At 44.8% G+C, this 22,933-nt stretch overlaps 1 protein-coding gene across 9 annotated transcripts; it reads left to right on the top strand.

The window, feature by feature from the left end:
- The first annotated feature begins 1,396 nt into the window (after nucleotides 1-1,396).
- IDNK (IDNK gluconokinase) lies at nucleotides 1,397-22,422 on the top strand. 9 transcript variants are annotated; one of them, XM_058565570.1, is made up of 6 exons: nucleotides 1,397-1,484; nucleotides 6,135-6,165; nucleotides 6,561-6,647; nucleotides 11,194-11,226; nucleotides 18,011-18,054; nucleotides 19,924-22,422. In XM_058565570.1, the coding sequence occupies exons 1-6, from the start codon at nucleotides 1,435-1,437 to the stop codon at nucleotides 20,267-20,269; spliced, it is 591 nt and encodes a 196-aa protein (XP_058421553.1). In that variant the 5' UTR covers nucleotides 1,397-1,434; the 3' UTR covers nucleotides 20,270-22,422. The 9 variants fall into 9 exon arrangements, with proteins under 9 accessions (XP_058421553.1, XP_058421555.1, XP_058421554.1 ...); XM_058565572.1 differs by having other exon boundaries at nucleotides 19,417-20,010; XM_058565578.1 differs by lacking the exon at nucleotides 1,397-1,484 and adding an exon at nucleotides 3,850-5,564 and having other exon boundaries at nucleotides 6,565-6,647.
- Nucleotides 22,423-22,933: the final 511 nt, after the last annotated feature.

Here is a 22,933-nt window from a genome sequence, read left to right as displayed (position 1 = left end):
CGCACCGATGCACCGCTTCTCCGGCCATGCTGAGGCCGCGTCCCACATACAGCAACTAGAAGGATGTGCAGCTATGACATACAACTATCTACTGGGGCTTTGAGGGGAAAATAAATAAATAAATAAAATCTTAAAAAAAAAAAAAAGAGGAGGATTGGCAACAGATGTTAGCTCAGGGCCAGTCTTCCTCACCAAATAAATAAATACATAAACACAGAGATTATATATAAAAAAAACTAATTAGGCTTATTTGGTATGTTTAATCTCATGGGAAGCATTGTCAAATAAATGATAAACCTTCTTAGGTTATATTGTATGGGTGAATATTATTAATATAAATGTTTTAGAAGTTATATGAAACTTTAAAAACTTTAATATGTCCTGGTATAATGTTATCACTTGTAATTCTAGTTATCTTAAAATGTTGTATGTCATAAAAATACCCAGGTTTGTCAAATGTATTATAACATTGTCTTTTGTTCTCTATAGATAGTTATGTTTTTACTCTGAGATGCTTTTGCAAATATGTCTCATCTTCAGAGAGATTCATAGAAAGGACTCTGACACTCTAGAATACAGGATTCTGATAAACTTTCACATAAAACTGAACTTGGTAAGAAATTACTGGGCTGGCCCCATGGCTTAGCGGTTAAGTGGGTGTGCTCCGCTGCTGGCCACCCGGGTTTGGACCCCGGGCGCGCACCGACGCACCGCTTCTCCACCCATGCTGAGGCCGTGTCCCACATACCGCAACTAGAAGGATGTGCAGCTATGACATACAACTATCTACTGGGGCTTTGGGGGGAAAAAAATAAATAAAATTTAAAAAAAAAATTACAGAACTCTTAACAGAGAAACTAATGGCATCATAAAACTGCTAACAGAAGATCAAGAACAAATATTATGTGGGACACTATTTGGCTTTCTAGCTGAACCTGTGCTTGAATTGCAAGTCTTTGATCCCAAATAAACGCTTTGCTGCTTAAACTGGTTTCTGTTTTCCTAGGTTGACACATATCAATAAGGGAGGAAGGGGGGAATCATTGGAGGAATAGACGCTTACTGCCCCATGCTGTGGGAAAGTGTGAATTTATTTTCTGCGCATTGTTTTTACGATATCATTAAACAAATAAAAGCTATTTCCTTTACTGGAGGAGGAGCAGGAGGGTCGGGCCTGCGAGGGCCAGGCACTCCTGCAGTTAAGGGGCCCGGGGTGGAGACGGCAGGTGCAGCGGCTCGGGAGCTCCCTCCTGCCAGCGGGGAGGCTCCTCTTCCCGCCCCACTTGGGGCGGCCCCCGGACGACCCCTTCGGGCGGCCGGCGGGGGGCGCGGCGTCGGCCCGGGCGGCCCGGGGCGGGGCGGCTCCGCCCTCCGAGGCGGCGGGGCGGCGGGGCGGCGGCCCGGAAGGCGGCAGACAGAGCCGGCCTGGAGGCCATGGCGGCGCCCGGCGCGGTGCTGGTGATGGGCGTGAGCGGCTCGGGGAAGTAGGTCCGGGAGGCCGGGGGCGGGGCGCCGGGAGGAGGCGGCGGAGGCCAGACCCTTGTCGTCCGGGCCCGTGGGGACGGGAGGGCCCTGGGGAGCCCCCTCCCCACCCCCGCGACTCTGCACAGTAGGAAACTGAGGCCGGGCACTGCTCCCTCTCCCCACCCTCCAACCGGCGCGCCCGGCCTGGACCTGAGACCCGGGTCCTCCATGTCCAGACGGAGAGGCGCGAGCGAAAGCCGGTTGTCAAGAGGCGCCTGCCGGGGCGCACAGCGAGTGAGAGGTGCCGCTCGCCTCCGGGAGTGGCTCGGCCGTCACACGCGCCGGTGTTGGGGGCCTCCTGGCAGAACCAGATGGAGGAGTGCAAGGCCCAGAGCGCGGGGGCCAGCCTCTTCCCGGGCTCCCGCGGACCCTCGCCAGGCTGGGCGCAGGGGCAGCCCCTCCTGCGAGGCCCGGCCTTGCTGATCAGTGTTTATCAGCTTAAACGGGAAGGAGTCAGTGTTAATACGGAGGGTGGCCTCGAGGGTTTGTGAGGAAGGCGGAACACTGCACACCACGAAGCCTCTGCCCAGCCCAGTGTGGCCAACTTGAGGGCACGGGGGTCTATCTAGCCTTTGGCTTCGTGATTAGACCAAAATGTGTTTCGTTTATCGGAAAAGTCAGCTACTGCAGTATTCCACCAGAGGCAGCAAAAGACAAAACCTAATCAACTGAAATATCATAACATTCAAAGGCCTGTAGTACCCTTCTAGAATTTTCTGAATCAGGAAACTGCCCATGTGGTCAGGTATATATAAAAGACTCTTCCTTGCTCCAGGTAGGTAGGTTTACCTTTCCAAAATTATCGTGGCCTTTTCAGCCTCAAATCTCGAGAAATTAAAATAGTTTTGGGAATCTTGAACTGAAATTAAAATTAAACATGGAGTCTGAAAATCCCTAGCTGTTGTATGATTTGAAGCAGTTGGAGAATGCAGAACTGCTGCTTTGGGGTGATGTCTGGGAGTCAGGAGCCCTGGGTCTTGCTTACCCTGCTTCCTGGCTGTGTGAGCTCATTTGAGCTATTCGTGTTCCCCCTCTGCCTTGGATCACATGGGGGAGTCTGAACCGTGATTTATATGGTTATGATATTCATGCATTCAGTGAGTGTTTATCAAGCTCAGTCTTTACTCTGTGTCAGTGATATATAGTGAACAGGACAGATAAAAATCCCTGCCCTCAAAGAGTTTACCTTCTAGTATGGGAGACAGTAAGTGAATAAATACATGTACAGTGTGCCAGGTGGTGGTAGGTGCTGTGGGGAAATAAAGGAGGGTAAGTAGAACAAAGAGCACCAGGCAGGATGGTCAGGGCAGGCTCCTCTGAGGAAGGAGGAGCGTGATCCACAAGTGGGAGAGTAAGCCCTGTCGATGGCAGGGGGAAAGGGCATTGTAGGCAGAGGCAATGGCAAGTGCAGAGGCCCTGAGGCTTGGTTTCTTTGTGGACTAGCATGGAAGCCATTGTGGTTGAGTGATGAGAGATGAGGTCAAAGAAACAATGCAGGTGAAGAGAAATGGTCATATGCTGGAGATATTTTGAAGGTAGAGCCAAAAGATGCATTGATGGACTGGATGCAGGGTATGAGAGAGGGAGAGCAGAGTCGAGGATGGTTTCAAGATGTTTAGCCAGAGTAACTGGAAGAAAGGAATTACTATTATTTGATGGGGAAGCAGTAGGCAGAGCAGGTTTAGAAGAAAATACCGGGAGCTCCATGTGGGATGTGGTGAGTTGGACGTGCCTATCAGTCATCCAAGTGGAATTGCCGTGGGTGACTGGATGTGCAAGTCCAGAGTTGAGGCAAGGGCCTTTAGCTGTAGAGGGAGGAGTCATCAATGTGTGGATGTGTTTAAAGACATGAGTTGTTGAACCACCGAGGGAGTGAATGTAGATACAGAAACTGGCCCACTGCTGGTTCAAGGTCCATGTCAGCCGTTGCTGATGGACTCAGTAACAAAAGGACTGAGAACTGAATAAACTCATCAATGGGTGTAGCAACATTGAGTTCTTTGGTGACATTTGTGAGCCCCTGTTGGGGCTCTGCAGGATTTTTAAGTATACTCCATGACATTTGGAGGAAAAAAAGTAGCTTAAGAGAACAGTAGTCCCAAACCAGAAAGATCCTATTTAAAAACACTATTAGGGCCGGCCCCATGGCTTAGCGGTTAAGTGCGTGCGCTCTGCTGCTGGCGGCCCGGGTTCGGATCCCAGGTGTGCACCAACGCACCGCTTGTCTGGCCATGCTGAGGCCGCGTCCCACGTACAGCAACTAGAAGGATGTGCAGCTATGACATACAACTATCTACTGGGGCTTTGGGGAAATAAATAAATAAAATTTTTTAAAAAATTAAAAAAAAAAAAAAACACTGTTAAAACGAAGTAATGTTGAGCCAGCCCTCCTGGCCTAGTGGTTAAAGTTCGGCACGATCTGCTTCGGCAGCCCGGGTTCAGTTCCCGGGTGGAACCACACCACTTGTCTGACAGCAGCCATGCTGTGGCAGCGGCTCACATAGAAGAACAAGAAGGGCTTAGAACTAGAATATACAACTTGGTACTGGGGCTTTGGGGAGGAAAAAAAAAAGTGATGTCAACTAATACGTTTACTTATTTACTGTGTTTATTGTCTCCCCCTCCCCTACCTGAATGTAAGGGATCTTCTCCCATTTTTGTTTACTGATGTGTGTCTAGAAAATGCCTGGCACCAGGTGCTCAGTAAATATTGTTGATTTGATAAAGGAGTGAATGGAGCTGTTTGAGTGGGTGGGAGTGTCGCTTTGTTTACATTTTAACAGTCTTAGTGAAGCCACCCTCAGCTTCTTCCCAGGTTTCCTTCCTCCTACTGCCAGAATGAGCTCAGGCCTTTTGCATATCTTTCTCATTTATTCTGTGCCCCAGCCTACCACCCTTGTCCTACTGTCTTTTTAAGTCTCCTTGATCTTGATTTAGACCAATTTAGGCCCCAAACTGGTTTGTGATGCTTGGCTCTGACCAGTCTCTTATGAGCCGAGCATTGTGCCCTTTTTCTGCTGGCAGTCCCTGGTCCATAGTCAAGAGTCCAGCTGTTCTCTGGTTTAGGAAGTTTGGAAAGAGCAGCAGACAGTGACTTTTCCTTTTCCTTCTATTTTCTTCCTGGCATTCTACCCCCAAATCTAGTTAGCTCTTCTTTTAAATTGTGAACAGTGGCTGTCATGGTCATTCCTGGCTAATCTAACTTACTCTTAGGTGTCATTTCTGTTACGCACGGCTCTGGCGTCACCAGCCCGGGGGTTTGACGGGGGAGGCCCAGCCACTAGGCTGCATGTTGTCACCCTGTGCAGCCTTCCACAGAGGGAACATAGTGGGACAGGTTTCAGTTCTCTTTCAGTCCGTGGTTACCTCAGGAAGCAGGTCTCAGTTTGGTACGAGGGTGTCTTTAACACCTTCCCAATACCTTCTTAGCAAAAGAGACAGGACCCTTGGTAGGCAACAGTATCCAGCTAGAATTTAATCACAATGTTTTGTTTTCATTGTATACATCTTTTTGGTTACCTTCTATTTAAGGCAAGTGATGATGGCTTCCTTATAAGGAAAGGAGTTTCCCTTTTTAACACATGTACTTAATTTTACAAAGTGAAGCAGTTAAGTAAAAATATCAAGTAAATAATTGTAGAGGTGGTATGCAAAACTCAGGAGAGAGGGCATGGTGCAATGGTAGGAGGATGCAGCAAAAATTCTGAAGGTAATCCTTAAATGATTGGCATTTGGGCGACACTTTAGGAATTGAGAGCAAGAAGGGGTTTCATTGATCCTTAAGTGTCTGCCAGCCTCACCCTCCCCCAGCACTAGACTGTAAGCCTCAGGATGGCTGAGACCATGTCTCAGTGGGCTGGCCATTATATCCTAGGAGCTACTAGGTGCTCAGTAAATACTGGCTGAGTGAAATGAGTAGGTGAATGGGTAAGTCATGTGGCTCAGTGCCCTTGTTTTGCAGGTGAGAAAACTGAGGGTTAAAGGAAGGGTTAAAGGTTCCAAGACCCAGACCCTTTTCGCGGAGCATCCTGCCTGTTAGGGTATGAACAGATGCATGGCACAGAGAGCATTTAACTCCCAGACTCAATGAGTGCTGGTCATTCTCCAGATCCTTTCTTTTAAGAGTGTGTCTCCTTTAAACCCCAAACAATGTTTTAATGCTTTAATGAGCTCCTTGAACCTAGGGTGGGTGCCGGAAGGTTAAATCCCGCGTCAGACCCCTCCCTCCAATATCCTCTGCAGAATTGTATCACTTTATTAATTCAGTATCTTTCCCAAAAAATAAACATCTAGAGAACAGGGGCCAAAAAACTTCAGAAAAAACTTCAAGAGTTTAATGAGCTCTTATAGATTTCTTTGTGGAAAAGAAAAATTAGTGGTAACTAGATAATTATTTTATTTAAATTCTTGGAGAACACGAAAGTCAGGCTCGAGACTCCAGGGTCAAGAGCATCACTCTCAGCGTCAGTATCATAAAGTTCTACTGTTTTCATTTCGCAAGGCAGCCATCTGTTCTCCAGGGCGTCCTTGGATGGAAGGAGGTGGCCGGGGTGGGGCGGGGGGGGGAGTTGGGAAGGGCAGTCGTTTGAACATCTCTGTCCTCTCCACAGATCGACCGTGGGCGCCCTGCTGGCTGCCGAGGTAACCAGTCCCTATGCCTCCCAATCACGAGTCCATTGTGTGGGGTCTCCTGCTTCTCTCCCTCCCCCTCCTTCTGGCCTCTAGTGGTTTGTAAAAGTCACCACAGACACTGCCACACGGCCTGTGAAACGCATTGGAACAATTCTGGTTTTCTCCTTGGTGATGACAAATAGTGATGAAAAGAAAAGGAGCTGTGGCAGCCAGTGAGCAGGGAGGATGAAGTGATGTACAAACCCCCTTCCTTCTGCGGGGGGGGGGGGGGGGGGGGGGCGGGGTCGTGGTTGTCTTTGGGCTGCTGGTGGGGAAGAGGGCGGCAGGGTTGTTAGTAACCCCATGGTGGCTGTCACATGGTCCGCACTGCCTGCCACATACACCCTTTCACTTTGTTCTTAAAGCTAGGATGGAAATTCTGTGATGCGGACGACTATCACCCGGAGGAAAATCGAATGAAGATGGGAAAAGGGATACCGCTGAATGACCAGGTAACGTTCGCTGTCTGTTTCCAACTCAGATGTTCCACATGGGCAATGTGGGTTGAGAACTCTGCAGCACATGGTGTAGTAGATTCCTGAGTCATGAGATAACCAGTGTCCAGTGCTCCAAAGCCAGGTGCCCAGTGGGTCCTCCACATGTATTAGCTTTGGCCATGAACTTCTCTCTGAACTCAGCATGGGGAGCCACACCACCCTCTGCGCCAGCTTGAGCAGGGTCTGCCAGAACACTTTGTTGCAGGATTTTAATCTGCAGATGTAATCCCTGAGCGGGCAGAGGCTCCCTGGGCCTCACACCTGGGGAAGTTCATCTCTTCCCAGGTCCTATCAGCCTGCCACCATTGTCAGACTCTGGCGTCTACCCCAGAGCCAGAGTGATCTTTGCAAATTCAAATCTGGCCCTTTGGAAGTTTCCTGCTGATCTCAGGGTCAAGACCAAACATCTAAACCAAACCCCTAAACATGCGTGGTCAGGCCAGACTGACCATGCCCACTCCAGTCTCTCTGGGTGCCATGTACCCCCTGCCAAGCTCCCCTGGAGCCACTGTGGCCCCTTTCACTCCCTCCTGCTGCCATGTTCCTCCCCACAGGGCCTTTGCATCTACTGTTCCCACTGCCTGGAATGTGCTTCCTTCCCCTCTTCACCGAGTTATCCCTGCTCATCCTTCACATCTCATCTCAGCTTCCATGCCACTTCTTCAGGGAAGCCCTCCCTCACCACTTAAGTAAAACCTCCTATAATAAACTCTCATAGCACCACATTCCTTGTTGCCCTTGTCCCAGTTGCAAGCTGGCATTTGATGGTGTGAGAATTTGATTAATATTTATCTCTACAACTAGTTTTACCTCCAAAAGGGCAAGGACTGTGGCCATTTCTGTTAACTGTTGTATATCCCCAGGGCCTGATGCACAGTAAATGTCAGAAAATATTTGTGGCATATTTGTGAGTGAATGAATGAATGACAGAAGGAATGAACAAATAGCACTTCATTCCTGTGTGCACCATCAGAGGCCATTTCCTACAGAGTCTCTCTCCAACCAGAGCTGCAAACTGGATAAACGCTCTGGTGTAACTAGTTGTAGCCCAAGAGAGACTGTGAGGGCAGGTCGAGGGCCAGGTGCACCGCGCAGCTGGGAGCAGGGGCCCAGCCGAGCCCGTGTGCCCAGGGTGACCAAAGGGCGGGGACAGAATGGACTGGCCAGAGACCAACACTGTTGTTTTCCCTGTGAGTGACCAGGGTTCACCCCAGCTGTGCACCCACCCTCTCACTCACTTGCCTTTATCCGGCCTTGAAGGATTTGCGTCACTAACCCGTCACTAGGTCTAATTCTAGACTGCTCCAGGTGCACGTCGCTTAGTTCAGGGGGTGCACCTTGAGTTTGCAATGGTTCAACCCTTGAACCATCAAAATTAAGTTAGCAGCATTTGACTTCAGAAGATAGGAGGAGGGAACAGAATAATAATATAAACATAATCATGATATACTAGAGATGACTGACATAACGTGGATAACCTGGCTCCACCACTAAGCATGTGTGACCTTTGGCAGATGGCTTCGTCTCTCTGCGCCTCATTTCCTCCTGTGAAGCAGGGATGGTAACGGGACCTAGCAGAACGTAAAAGTGTGCACAAAGCATTCAATCAGTATCACTTCTTATGTATTCTTGTTGCGAATATCAAGTCTATGTACACATGTATATGTAACACAAGCCATTTCTACAGTGTCAAGTGTGACTGTGCCAGTGTCATTTTTCTCCTTGGAGTACAAATAAAAGTTAAGTTAAAGGACAAGTAAAGCAACCCAAATGGATGGATTTTAAAATGGCATTTCAATATCCTTCCTCTTGTTCACAAGTGAGCTTGTTAAGTGGGCAGTGTGGATGGGAGGAGGGGAGGGATTCAGAAGAGGAATTTATTATACAGAAGAAAAGGTTATCGATTACCGGAAGAAACATAACGAGTTACTAAATATATTCAGGAGAAACTCTACGTGTTAGCCAGACTTTAGAGAGAAGCAGAACAGTGAGAGAAGGAGGTAGAACAGCAAATGATTTACGTTCTTGACAAGAGCTCAGGGAGTCTGGTCACGGGTGGGCTGGCACCAATGCTCTCCTGGTTGCCCTGGCAACCAGCCCCTACTCCCATACTGGGATGAGGATCAAGTGGAGAGTCTGAGGCAGAGGTCTGGGTTCTGCTTGGGGAAGAGTCCCGGGAGGGCTCAGGAGGGTTTTATGCTCAGAGGGCTGAAGTTTGAAGAGAAAGAACCTGAGCTGAACATGCGAACGTCTCCTTAAGGCTATTTAAATGTAAATTAATTAAAATTAAATAAAATATAAACTCCAGTTCCCGGATTGCACTGCCACATTTCAGATGTTCAGTAGCCACATGTGGCTGGTGGCTACCAATCCAGACAGCGCAGAGAACGTTTCCATCATGGCAGAAAGCTCTCTTGGACAGCGCTGGCCTAGAAAGATATGCCACCCAGGCTGCAATACGTCATTAGCATGATGATGATGATAATAATAAAGAACTTTCAAGCTGCAGTCAGGGAGGGTCACACTGTCCTGGTAGCCCACAGTGACACTTGAGCAGACTTCAACTTCCAGGTCTGTTTAAAAGAGGGGTTTTTTGATCATTTTTTTCCTGATTATAAATGTAATACTTATCCTGTATAGAAAATTTGGAAAGTGCAGAAAAATTCTTTCACAGAATACATCACCCTTAGTTTCACCTTCCAAAAATACCTGCTAATTGAATTTTGGAGTTTTTTCCCTTATCTTTTTTTGGTATATATTCTTTTTAGATGATTCTTTCCTCATGGGCTTAAGTTCACTTTTGCACCAGGTAAAACCAGTCCCTCATCCCTTCCACTCCCCTCGCACTCTTTCCTTCCCCTCTATCCGCCTCCCTGAGCGGTGCTGGACACACTCCACCCTATCTGTTCCTCTGAGCGCCCTCTAACCATCAGCCCCTTCCAGAAGACACTGTTTCTCTAGATGTTTCCATAGATCACTGAAACCATCAGCCCAGGAAGCGTCCTCTGTCCTCATATGTTCTGATTTAACTCTAAGTGCTTGAGCACTGGGTGGCGGGGGAAGGCGTACACTGTTCCCTGTCATCCTTGCATGTGGGACTCTCAGGAAAGACATGACCTTGGACATCAGACCTGGCAGGCAGAGATGGCTCATTTGGGTTGTGTTGTTTCCTCCTCTCTTTCCCCTAAGACTCTTTTTGTGTGTTTGACTTTCATAATTTATCATATCATCCATAGTAACTGTTCACAGAGTTCAGTGAATTGGCTCTAATATCTCCTCCGTCTTGCCCCAGTTTCTGCATCTGTAAAGAGGAGATCTGAATCACTTGCTTTCTTCACAAATATTAGAACACAGAATTGGGAGCTCGTGTGTCCAGGTCCTCCTGAATACCCTGCAATAAAGTCCAAACTCTGTAGCAGGTCACTCCAGGTCTTGACCATCTAGTTTCTCCAACCTTCCTTACATATCAGCTCCCACGCCTCCTGCTCACTGGTGCTAAGCATCTGCGTCATCCATTTCCTCGAGAGTCTTGGTAAACCACCTTTAATACTTCTAGTCTTGGATTATGCCCTTCCCTCTGCGTGGCAGGCTCCGCTTCAGTTGAAATCTCTCCAAGATTTAGTCTTCCCAGGGCCTGATCAAAACTGACCTCCCCCTACTGTGTTATCATCGCCCTCATCACTGGCCTGGGGGTAATTAGCTGCTCATCTACCCCTCTGTCTCTTCCATCAGGCTGGGACCCCTTTGAGGATAGGGACTGCACCATTCATATTCATATCCCCAGCGCTCCATATGGCACTTTGCACATAGTAAGTACTCATTGTTTGTGGAAACAAAGCCCAGTGCATACCAAATTCATGAATTAAAGCTCTTAAAAGTTGGAAATAAATACTGTTTATCTCAACTATTAAATCAGCCAGAAAGTAATGTTTAAGTGGAGTCTACTCCTTTTATTATTTAAATCCCAAAGCAACTCGATGAATTACATATGATTCCCCATTTTACAGATGAACAAAGGGAGGCACAGAGAAGTTAAGTAACTTGAGCAAAGCCACACAGTGAGGGGAGTCTCTAACTGCAAAGACCCTACTTTTCTTACTATGTTAAAGGCCCTGATAATCCACAGAACAAATACTACAGCGGAAGTGACTCAGGGTTGGTTAAATGGAGAGAGAAAGGGTGAGGGTGAGGGTGAGGGTGAGAGCAGGAGAGAGGTGCGACCCGTGATGAGCACATCCCTCGTAGGGGATTCAAGGCAGGTGACACTGAGGCCTGGCTTTACGCAGACCAGGTATGGGAATTCTGCTGTCCACACGGGAGTCTAGGAGCCTCCGAAGCTGCCTTGGAAAAATCCTTCTCCTTGTGGCCCATGTGATCCCCCAAGGAAGGATCTTGATTATTTAATTATGGCTCACTACTTGGAAACTTCAGGAGCAAAGTTCAACATGCTTCTCTTTTATCTCCAACCTTCTCTCATTGTTTTTGTGACCGGTGGACCTAGACCTCACTGATGCCGCGATTAGACGGGTCCAAGGTACGTTCTGATTGGACAGCTGTCTGAAAGCACCTATTTCTGTTTAAATAGTTTGATATTTCCATTTATTAAGTATAGTGTTCATAGTTGAGCTTCTGAGGAATTTTACTATGAATGAGTGAAGCAATGTGCTTTATTCTGACTAAAGCGTGTGTCGAGGCACTGTAAAACAATAAAAAGCATGGATTCAAAGTAAACGTCCATTTCCTTGTACACAGGATAGAAAGCTCATTACCCAAACATGTTTTCTGTTTAATTTGTTTGTTTCATTCTTATTATGAAATATTTCAGGCATGAAGAAAGTGTAATGAATAATATAGTCAACACCCAGCTTAATGAAATAACCTATTTGTTTCCTAAGCCATAAAATAATACAGGGATTGATCTCCACTTCTAAAGCACAAATAGAGACGTTTGTGCAGATGGGATGGAGGAAATGTGCAACCTGAGTTGAATAATACACCAGTCTGCCCCTCTGCTAATGGGAAGAAAGACGTGATATCTAAAGCATACTTGGAATTAAACAAATTATCCTCTCTCCTTCATTCATCCTAAACCCACTATGAACATTTACTCATGCAGAAGCACAATTTTTTGTTGTGTCTTCTCTGAATCAGGCCTAATTCATCGTTACAACTGCTCCTTGAACTGTAAGTGGGTATTGAATACATGTTGAATTCATGTTCAGCCGTCTGAACCTTCTGACCACCTCCTCTTCTAAACCAAGAATTCTTGTTGAGTGGGGATTGGCATCCACAGCACTAGTCTCAGGATTTTTAGTTTCATTGAGGGACTTGCACAATGACAAGGGATGCATTGTGAAGAAGGCTGGCTGACTACCAGATAGGTCCCCAGGGCCGGCTCTCCCATCTTACATGCTCAACTCCTTGATATTGTCAACACATTGAACATGGGTTCCTCTCTCACGTGAGACCCCCACTAATCAGGTTCACAAAATTCCTGCATAAAATCAAAATTCCAGCTGATTAATTTACAAGGAGAAACATAAAGTCACATGGCCCATAACACATCAATCTGATACATAGATTTTCAGAAGCTAACATACAATCAGAAGGTTACTTAGTGAACATGCAATCAAAAAAGTGGGAGAGGTAGGACCAAAGTTTCTAATGGTGTGAGACCATCATCCCCTTAGTAGGAAGAGGTTTACTAATGAGAACATTATGTTCAAAGTCCAGTGGCCAGGACTCCATGTCCTCTGGACGGTGCTTCACTATTTAAATCCACGGTGCCCCTGCTCGGGGCTTCCATGTCCACCAAGCCTCCCCAGGACAGACATGCTTCCTTTATATGTGTAAAAATAGTTAGTTGGATCACAGCAATGTCTTGCTAGCCTGAGGGTCATTCTTGCTCCTTCCGATGACTTTGTACATCTCTGCCCCTTTCCATTAAGTGTTGGTCTTTAAATTGAACCCTTAGAGAACAATCTTATTTCCTTCTCTAAGTCCATAGGAAAGTATCTCACCGTGGCCCCGTTTGCTGTAAGAAGATACATCCCTTGACTTGTTAACTTTATAGAAGCTGACATCATTCCTGGGACTTGAAGTCAGCTGCCCCTGTTTAGAGGTAAAAACCCACTCTGAAGTTAGTCCCCTATGTGCTCAGTAACCACTTTGCCAGGTAAGGGGCCTGTGCTGCCCATCCTGCTGGCCTGAAGGTGCCACGTCTTTATAGGACTGCATCCTTGGGGAGGAAATAGAGCCCATCCTACTTATGTGTGAGGCTTCAAGGCTCAGTCACCCTACTCTGTCACAACCTTCTGTTAGAGGAGCTGTTTTAGAAAATATAGCAGGGAGGTTAAAAAAAACAGTGATCTTAAAAATAATAGTGTTATCCTTTTCATCTCCATTAGTCCATGAACATGGTAGAAAAGCTTGGCTAATCACAAGGAATATAAGAAAGAAAGGAATTTAGGAAGATGAGTTCAGATGGAACTGTGGAAGTTAAACCAGAGTGATGATGTCTAGAGTACTGGACAAAAAGCACCCAGAACAGTGTCTGGGTCTCCCTGAGCAAACAACAAACACTTGTGGATGGATGAAGGGAAGTGGAAATCCAAATCATGGGCAATTTTCCATCAGAAAATACTACGTGACTCAGTAAATCCAGCTAATTATCCCTGTTACCTATCCGCGACATGCTTCTTCCCCGTCCCCACTATGTGCCCAGGAAATACTATATTGCAGTGGTAGTTTCAAGTTGCATAAATATAGCCCCTCCAGTGTTTTTTCTCCTCACAGACTTCTCTAGAACATTTAGTTTTTGAGTATGATGATGTACCAGGAAACCTTGCCAATAATAAACATTAAACACATATACTCTTTTCCAAGGGCACATAAAGTCTCCCCATAAAGCACAGAGTTCTTTGTGATCTGCAGATCTGGAGCTGGTAAACTTCATCATCTTCTTACTTCGTTTACAAATAACCAGGCTTGTTCCACTGAATATAGGGGAATTATAAGCACCCAGACAAGTGCTAATAATAAACAAATGTTTCCTTCATTAAATACTTTTGTGCATGTGTGTACACTGTAGTTGCTGTTGTAATTTGAGTAATGATCTCTGTAAATTATGTAGCTGTTGTCATTTAGGATATCATTTGTGTAAATTGTGTGTGGTCATCATTTGATCTTTATCTTGTGGATTTTGTAGATTTTGTAGCTATTGCATTTGAACTCCTAAGTGGTCTCTGGTTGAAGAGTGTGTCCATGGAGATGATGTCTTTAAAAATTCTAAGATTAGTAAAACTCAGGACCCTCAACCCAATAATAGCACACAATGCTTTTTTAAAAATTCATATATTTGATATGAAAAAAAATTATAATCCACCTCTGCCTTCTGAGAAGGGTGGAGTCCTAGTAACTGGAGGGTCTTTAGTTTGCTGAGCACAAAATAATTGCCTTGGTAGAATGACTCTTATTTATTGAAGACTGAATTACTCTGAATAAGAAATGGGAAAAGCCTGAGCCTAGGGGAGATATAGGAGCTAAAGGTGGTGACTCGGAGCTGGAAAGCTTGAAAGGATCCTGGTGGAAAAGATCAAGAGGAGAACAAAATAGCCAAGGGCTTAACCAAGGTCAAAAGCAAATGAGAAATTCTCAGGTGCCAGAATCAAAGTGGCAAGATTGAATTAAACCTAAATAACCCCCTCTCCCAGGTTTTGGAACTGCATAAAAGCCAGGAGGGTGGGGGCTGAGGTTTTGATGCTCTTGTAGAGATGGGAGATGAGGCTGTAAGCCTGTATAAAGCATGAAGCTGGACCTGAGTGTCTTGCATAACATCTTTAAATGAAGGCTGTCTTTGGGAGGATTACAAATATTTCCACTCACTGGACTCAAGAAACAGCAAAGAATCTGGCTATCTCCCCTGGGCCACAGGTGGAAAAAAATCATCCTTGAGAACAGAGCCCCTACTATACTCAAATTCACATTATATGGCAGAGACCAAGCTGAAAAGTTAATATAAAACTGGTCTGGAATTGGTGAAACTACTTATGGAAATATTTCCAAAACTCGGGACTCCCACAAGGGAAAAAAATCTGCTGAAGATGAGCCTACAATCAGAAATTACAAACCATGAAAGGAAATGAACCACTATGAGAAGAATCAGCAAAAGCACAAATGGAAGAAGTTGTGCTCCTAGAAATAGAATCAAATGGAAGACAAGAAAAGGAAAATATGAAAAAGAATGGAATAAAAATATTAGAAATGAAACATAATGGATGGAATAAACAATAAACTAGACACAGCTGAAGAGAGAACTTGTGACTTAGAAGGCAGACTGGAGGATACTACCCAGAATGCAGAAGAGAGCTAGAAAATTAGAAAATATTTAAGAAAAATTAAGAGATTAGTATGATAAAATGAAAAGCTTCACATACAGCTAAAAGTAATGCAAGGAGAACAGAATGAGTGGGAGAAAGGCAATATTCAAAGAGATGATGATAATTTTCCAGGGCATAAGTCCTCAGACTGAATATACAAAATGAGTCTTGAACAGAATAAATAGTAAAATTGCAAAACATCAAAGATGAAAACGGTTTTTTTCCTACCTAAAGCTACCAAAGAGAAAATATATATTCTAAAGTATTGCCCAATATATCGAGAGACTTCGCAACATTAGGGACCCAGATACAGTGAAATAAATATTCAAACTGTTGAGGGAAAACAGCTGTCAACCAGGCATTGTCTACCAACTGAAATCTTATTAGAGTAAGAGCAATAAAGACGTTTTCTGACATACACAAAGACAGAAGGGAGAACTGTCAACTTCTCAATCTAATGGAAGAATTTAAAACACCTCTCTTGAAAATGGATATATCAAACAGACAAAAGAAATTATTAAGGATATAGAAGACTTGAACAACAAATATATCAAGCTTGACATAACAATTAATAAAAAATAAAATTCTTTTCAAATACATGGAATATTTATAAAAATTTATCATGTACTAGACCACATGGCACTAGTGCCATATGGCACAATTTGCCAGAAATTCAAAAGAATCAATATAATGCTGATGACATTTTTTTACCATAATGCAAAAGAATTAGAAATCAGTAATAAAAATCCTCACAAATCGCTAAAATGGTTGGAAACTCTAAAAATAACTAAGTAAAACTGAAAAATAAACATTAACATATAAATAATTTATAAGCTAAAAATCGTAATGGAAATTATAAAATATTTAGAAATGCACAACAAAAGTGCTTTCAACCAAAACTTATGGGATGCAGTTGAAACATTACTTAGAAGGAAACGTATAGCCTCAGAATGCATTTTTGGAAAAATAACAAGAATGGGAAGTAATGAGCTAAGTGTTCAAGTAGGAAAAAAATAATAAAAAGGAAGAATATAGGAAAAACTAGAAATGAAAGCTGAAATTAATAGAATATAAAACAAAGAAACTATGTAGGTGATGAGCAAAACTAACTGTTTGAAAAAATAAAAATAGACAAATCTCGGGCAAGCCTGATCTAAGAGGAAAAAAAAGCACAATTAAGATTAGGAATGAAAAGAGGGCTGTGAAAAATCTGATGTCAGTAAATTTGAAGACAGATAAAATTGGACAATTTTATAGAAAAATATAAATTACTCTGGGAAAATGGGCTTGGATGGCATTGATCTGGTGGCAGAGACACTGCTCGGGGACACAGTCTGCTTTTTCCCCCCGAAAGGAAAATGTGACCTTCCTGATGCTGCATTTGGCTTGAGAATCAGAAGGGACCAGAGATCTCTGTGTATGTGTAGTCTCTTTCTGCTGTCTCAGATGCTGCAGTCACCAAAATTGAATCAAGGGCTAGAAAACCCGAATATAACACAATGTTCATTAAAGAAACTGAATCTGTAATCAGAGATCTCCCCTCAGAAAAGGGCTCAGGCCCAGGGGGTTTTTCAGATAAGTTTGTCAGCCTAGGTTGCTGTAACAAAATGTCATACACTGCGTGGCTTAAACAACAGACATTTATTCCTCACGGTTCTAAGTCCAAGTCAGGATGCCGGCACGGTCGGGTTCTTGGTGAGGGCCCTCTTCCTGGCTTGCAGATGGCTGTCTTCCTACGTATCCTCACTGGGGGTGGGGGTGGGGGGATTGGGAAGCAGAGGCAGGAGAGAGAGAGAGTTCGCACTAGCTCCCTGGTCTCTTCTTATAAGGGCACTAATCCCATCATGGGGACCCCACCCTCACGACCTCATCTAAACCTAATTACCTCCAAATACCATCACATTGGAGGGTTAGGGCTTCAACATACGAATTTTGGGGAGATAAAAACATTCAGTCCATAACAACAATATATTGTATACAAGCTGTTTCAAAGATTAGAAAAACAGAAGAAAGCTACTCTACTTATTTTATGAGGCTGATATAACCTTGATAACCAAAATTTAATATGTCCTATACAAGAAAAAAAAAACACCGGTCATTCACAAGTATATGAATGTAAAAACTCTAAATAAAATGGTAGTAATCAAATACTTAAAAGCAAGGACTTTTAAAAATGCCTTATGTTTCTGGAATATGCATTAAAATAAAGGATGGGGGCACAGGTGAGGAAATGGTTAGGACATAACATAAAACAAGATTAATTGTGAGTTGAAAATTGTTGAAGCTGGGTTATGAGTATGTAGGTGTTTGTTTTGTACTATTTTGCCTGCTTTTGTATATGTTTAAAAATGTCCATAATAAAAAGTTTGTTTAAAAAGATGCATTATGGCCAATCAGTATTTACCCCAGGAAGGAGAGAACATGTCTCAGGAGGATTTCTCTGTGAAACACTGTAAGGTGTAAGGTATGCTACGTAAACTTCCTCTGTCTTCTCTTTGGAAAAATATAAATTTCTCACAATGCTTTTATCTGAGGGGAGTTTTGTTTTTGGAGGGTTTGAAGAATAGGGCCAGGGAGTAGCTGACATAGGGCTCATGTGAACGCGTCCCTACATTTGGGACCACAGGCACCTAAAGAATCATGCAGTACAATGAAAGGAGATTTGTAAACATATCAGAACCAGGGAAAATGATGGAGGGAGACACACACGGGTTTTTTAGGGCAATTTTTATTCTTGTGAAAAGAACCCCTGACCCCTGAACCAAGGAAATGTTTCTGTGCTTAACTGCCCAGTGACCTGGCCCCTCAGCCTTGTGCGTGGCCTACTTCTCAAACCACCATGATCTCTCTGGATCTTAACACTGATGAACATGATTAACTATGTTTCTGTACAAACAAGCACTACCTGGAAAAGTCACTGTGTATCTGCTTCAATTTCAGGACAGGATTCCATGGCTCTGCAACTTGCATGACATTTTACTAAGGTAAGAGCATCAGGTCTTGGAGAAGCCAGTGAGTAAATAAAACCCATCAGAAAGTACAGGAAAAAAATACAGTCTTGAAATCACACCTGACTGATGATAAAGGATCCCAGAAATGCAATGCACTTCTATCAAGTAACCAACAATGATTTTAACTCAGGCTTTTGGCTGACACGTAGTTTAGTCGGGTTCTGAAGGCAACCTTCCAGACAGCTCCACAACTACCGGCTGGGAATCTTGGTCATCCATTTGGCTTCCATAAGCCTATTTCTTCATCTGAAAATGGGGATAAATATAGTTCCTACTCACAGATTATTGTGAAGAATTAGTGAGATGAAGCATGAGTAGCACTTAGAACAGTAACTAATACATAATAAGTGCTCAAAAAATTATAACTGACGCCAGCACTGTTATAGCCATACCTTAATCACCACTTTTTCTTCCCCCTACTTCAAGCTGTGGCAACCAGGAACATCTGGGGTCATTTGTAAGTCAAGAGGTAATTGGCCACCAGGATTGAAGTCCCAAATTGTCCAGCTCTGTAGCGTGCCTCTGAGCAAATGAGGTCCCTCCACCCATCTGTGGGCCTGACCCCTGGGAATCCTGGTTTCGACAGGGAGGATAAAGAAATGGCAGGGAATGGGTTATAAATCTTGCTTTCTAAGATGAAGTCATGTTTTATACATCTAAAACCCTCTGAGCCACATGAAATTATAGTATACTTATGATTAAAACTCAAGTATACTTTTTTACACCACATTGACATGGCTGGCAACCCTGTCTTTGCTTGAGATTAGGGTTTTGATTTAGGATTTAGGGTTTCAGGGTTTGAGAACTCCTGCCCTAACACAAATAGACTTGCCAGAGTTCAAATATACTGACCTGTGATGGAAGCAGGAGTGTAGATCTTCAGGAGAGCAGAGATCAGACCTCCAGACCCAGAATAAACAAGCTCTCATTCATGGCCCGTGAGAAGAGCTGGAAGGCTCAGGTACCTAAGTTCGTTGCTGATGATACACTCCATCCACTGGGTCTCCAGTCTACGTTGGCCATAAGTTCAAAGGCAGGCCCCTTCAGATTTCTGTTCTGAAGTGAACTTTCTACTAAGTACTCAAGCCAAGGTCTACCTTGTACCTCTGTACTCAAGTCCCTTCCCCAAGGACAAGGGCACACATTGGCTGGGTGGAAGCCAGGTCTCATTCTCTTGTACTGTCTTGGACCACTCTGGTTTTCCCTTAGTGGTGCATTGTCACTCTGCCTCTATTTTTAGCTCAGGTTTTTTATTTGCACCTCCCTGGAAACTTCTCATGTCCTGCTCACTGATCACATGGGGACTGATGGTCCCTCTTCTCCTGATTTCTCCAGCTCTGCCCTGGTAACTTCCAGCATACTGTACAGTAGGAATGGGGAGAGGCCAATCATGAAATTGAAATCACTGAACACCTGCAGAGAACCTGAGCTGAGCTGTGTGGCGCAGGCGCCCGCCAGCAGCCACCCGTGTCCACACCCTGTGGCTGAGCCACATCCTACATTCACAGGAGCAGAAGCAACACTTTCCGAGCACTTCCTGTGTACCAAGCATCTTGATAAACGTGTCCTCACCACAGTCCTGTGGGCAGGTACTCTGAGCAGCCCCATTTAACAGAGGATGAACTGATGTTCAGGGAGGTAAATACCCTGCCCAAGATGGCTGAGTTCACTAGTGGAAGATCTTTACCTCAAAGCCAGGACTGCCTGATGCTTGACCACCATGTTGTAATGCCTCCCACTGGCAGAGAAGTAGGACCGGAGTCCTCCACCTGGAATTGACACCAGTTATTTTAAATGTCGTCATTCTTTAGCACCACCCCCCTCCCTTTTCTTTTCTAACAGAGATGTAGCCTCAGGACAGCATGTGGTTCTAGCTTGTTCTGCTCTGAAGAAAATGTACAGAGACATCTTAATACGAGGAAAAGATGGTGCACCTCTGAAGTGTGATGAGTCGGGGAAGGAAGAAAAGCTGGCTGAGGTGAAGCTCCTTGTGGTCCACCTGAGTGGGTCATTTGAGGTCATCTCTGGACGCTTACTCAAAAGAAAAGGCCATTTTATGCCCCCTGAGTTACTGCAGTCCCAGTTTGATACTCTGGAGCCCCCATCAGCTCCAGAAAATTTCATCCAGATCAGTGTGGACAAAAATCTTTCAGAGATAATTGCTACAATTATGGAAACTGTAAAATGAAATGAGAATCCTTTCATATCAGTGGTCCAGGACAAAGTTAAGCATAAATCTCTATCCCATCCCAAACCGTGTTCCTGTATCCTTGTCGATACTGCATTCTAAATTCTTCTTAAGGTGAACAAACCACAGTGTGTTCAGATATGCTTGTTTGGGTGTATTTTTAGGAATTTGTGACACTCTCGTCGTCATACTCTGGCACAGAGAAGAGAGGGAACTTTGAAAGTAAAGCTTCAATTGAAGTTTAAATTCATGTGACCCAATCAGATGATCAGAGGAAATGCCATAATTGATGCTGTAAATCATCACCTCATTTAGAACATTCTTGATCATGCCTATATTTGGACAAATAAATGAAACTTGGCTATCCTTGACATCCCCTAGAAATTGGTCTCAGGAGCAGAAACGTGCAAAATCGACCACTCACCAGCAAGTCATGTCACACCACATGCCTCCCAATCCTCTCTCTCCTTGGGTCATTTCAAGATAAATAAAAAGCACACATAGTTCATGGATATAAAAAATTGAAGGGGCCAGCCCCATGGCATAGTGGTTAAGTTCAGTGTGCTCTGCTTCAGTGGCCCAGGGTTTTCAGGTTCAAATCCCGGATGTGGACCTACACCACTCGTCAGACTTGCTGCTGTGGCGACCCACATACAAAATAGAGGAAGATTGGCACAGATGTTAGCTCAGGGCTAATCTTCCTCAGAAAAAAAAAAAAGAGGAAGATTGTCAACAGATGTTAGCTCAGGGTGAATCTTCCTCATGAAAAACAAAAAAACTGCAAAGGTGGAACTTGAGTGAATGAAGCACAGGACTCTGATCCAGTCTGCCCTGCCTCATCTTACAGAGAGACCTCTGTGAGACTAGGCTGGTGTCAGCCCACCCCCCTCTCCTGCTGTAAAAGCCATCAGTGATGGACACTAGGCAGGCAAGGAAGGAACACTAGAGCTGCTATGGCCAAGACACGAAACGAAACCTTCCAGTGAGCAGCGATGTGCCAGCAGCAGCTGGCCTGGGCGAGGCTGCACGGGAGGTTGGAGGCACTGGTGCATTCCTGGCACGCAGCTTACCGGGCACCCACTAGGGAAGCTGCCTTTTGGCCAGCCATGGGCTGAGTTTGAGCCCTTCCCCCACAGGGCTCCAGGAAGAAGCTTCTTTACCCCTCTATGCTGATCAGCCACTCCTGCAGGGCCACTGGTTGGCTCTGGCCAGAAAGTGAGTTTTGGAACCAGTTACCTGTTTTCTTTCACAAGGGCATGCAGCCTTTGTCTACAACTGGAATATGTGTGTGAGGTGCCAGTGGAAGGAAAGGGCCCTTCTAGGGGAACGGATCTTGCCTAGAAAAATGCGGAGCCCCAGATTTTCCTCTCTGCCAGACTATTTGGGGCACCTCCAGCCTGGTTTCAGTTTACCTCAACCCTCATATTCAGGGTCCAGGCCCTTAAGCTGTCCAGTCAACATACTCCGCCTGGGTGGATGAGATTCACCCTCAGACAGAGGACTCCCTCAGTCCACTGTACTCAGTGAGTCCATACTGGGTACTGTGATGGGCACTCTGGAGGGTTTGAAGACCCATAACACAAAGCCTTGCTCTCAGGTAGCTTAAGTCAGGGTGGAAAGACAGGGCATCTCATATCCTCTGGCACAGGCTCGAGTTCTCAGTGAAGGCAGTTCACAAAGAAGAACTGATTTTCAAATATCCCGCTGGACATTCACGTGGGACTAAATGAAAAAGCCTGTTTATAATTATAGGAGCACAGACTCTAACTCTAGTTTGTACATAAATAAAAATTTTTTTTTCAGTTTTAATATACACTGAAATTTCCAAGAATGCAATAAAGGCACAATTGTATTCCATTTTATTTTTAACATTACCAAGAGTTGTTTACCTGTGAAAAGCCAGTGTATTTCTGTCACGAATACAACACACCTACATCCACCTGCATTTGTAATTCTTCGTGAAGCACCAATGGGCGCAAACACCCAGCTGCTCCACTGTGTTCATCTAGTGTAGCCATGCCCAAGCATTACCTGTTACAACTCATTCGTTTATTACAAGTTACTTTTTTTTCTCCTTTAGTTAAGGCATCATATTTATTATTTGCTTAGGTAAGTTTTATTAGCAATTAATTTCGCTTCAAGATGGTAAAGGGGGGGGCCATTAGAAAACAGTTGTTAAAAAACGGGGGTGTTGAGTCTCACGTTGTTGAGAGCATGACCACAGGGAGGCCCAGGTGGGCCAGTGCTGCCCTCTGGTGTCCCAGGGGCACAGCAAGCACAAACTGCTCTCCGAGCCCTGAGAACCCCCCAGCAGCCAAAGGTTCTGTCCCTGGGTTAGGAGCAGTGAATGCTGCTCCCCTCCCAGCCCTGACCACACCCCCTGCCCGGCCTCTATGACCCGGGAAGAAGGGGCAGGCAAGAACTGGTTGTAGTGGCTCAAAATAAATGCTAACGAAAGATTTCCTCAGCCCTGCAAATACCACTTACCACCCCTCTGGCAGGACTCTCCACCTTGCCCCCTTTCCACGCCCCACCACCAGAGGAAGCTGAGATTAAACATTTTCTTCTCCTATAAAATGGGGACACCACCTGCCTCATAAGGTTGTGAGAACTTGCAATGCTGAGACCAAAACCTGACACTAACTGCTCAAGTGTTAGCTCTTG

Source organism: Diceros bicornis, chromosome 22 (genome assembly GCF_020826845.1).
Source record: "Diceros bicornis minor isolate mBicDic1 chromosome 22, mDicBic1.mat.cur, whole genome shotgun sequence".
Lineage (NCBI taxonomy): Eukaryota > Metazoa > Chordata > Mammalia > Perissodactyla > Rhinocerotidae > Diceros > Diceros bicornis.
The sequence above is the reverse complement of the archived record's forward strand: the minus strand, read 5'-3'. Positions and strand labels throughout refer to the sequence as shown.

Coding starts and splice junctions, on each gene's coding strand:
- IDNK (XM_058565570.1), top strand. CDS start 1,435: ATGGCGGCGCCCGGCGCGGTGCTGGTGATGGGCGTGAGCGGCTCGGGG. Junction 6,648..11,193: donor GGATACCGCTGAATGACCAG/GTAACGTTCGCT, acceptor CGGTGGACCTAG/ACCTCACTGATGCCGCGATT. Junction 11,227..18,010: donor CGCGATTAGACGGGTCCAAG/GTACGTTCTGAT, acceptor CTTCAATTTCAG/GACAGGATTCCATGGCTCTG.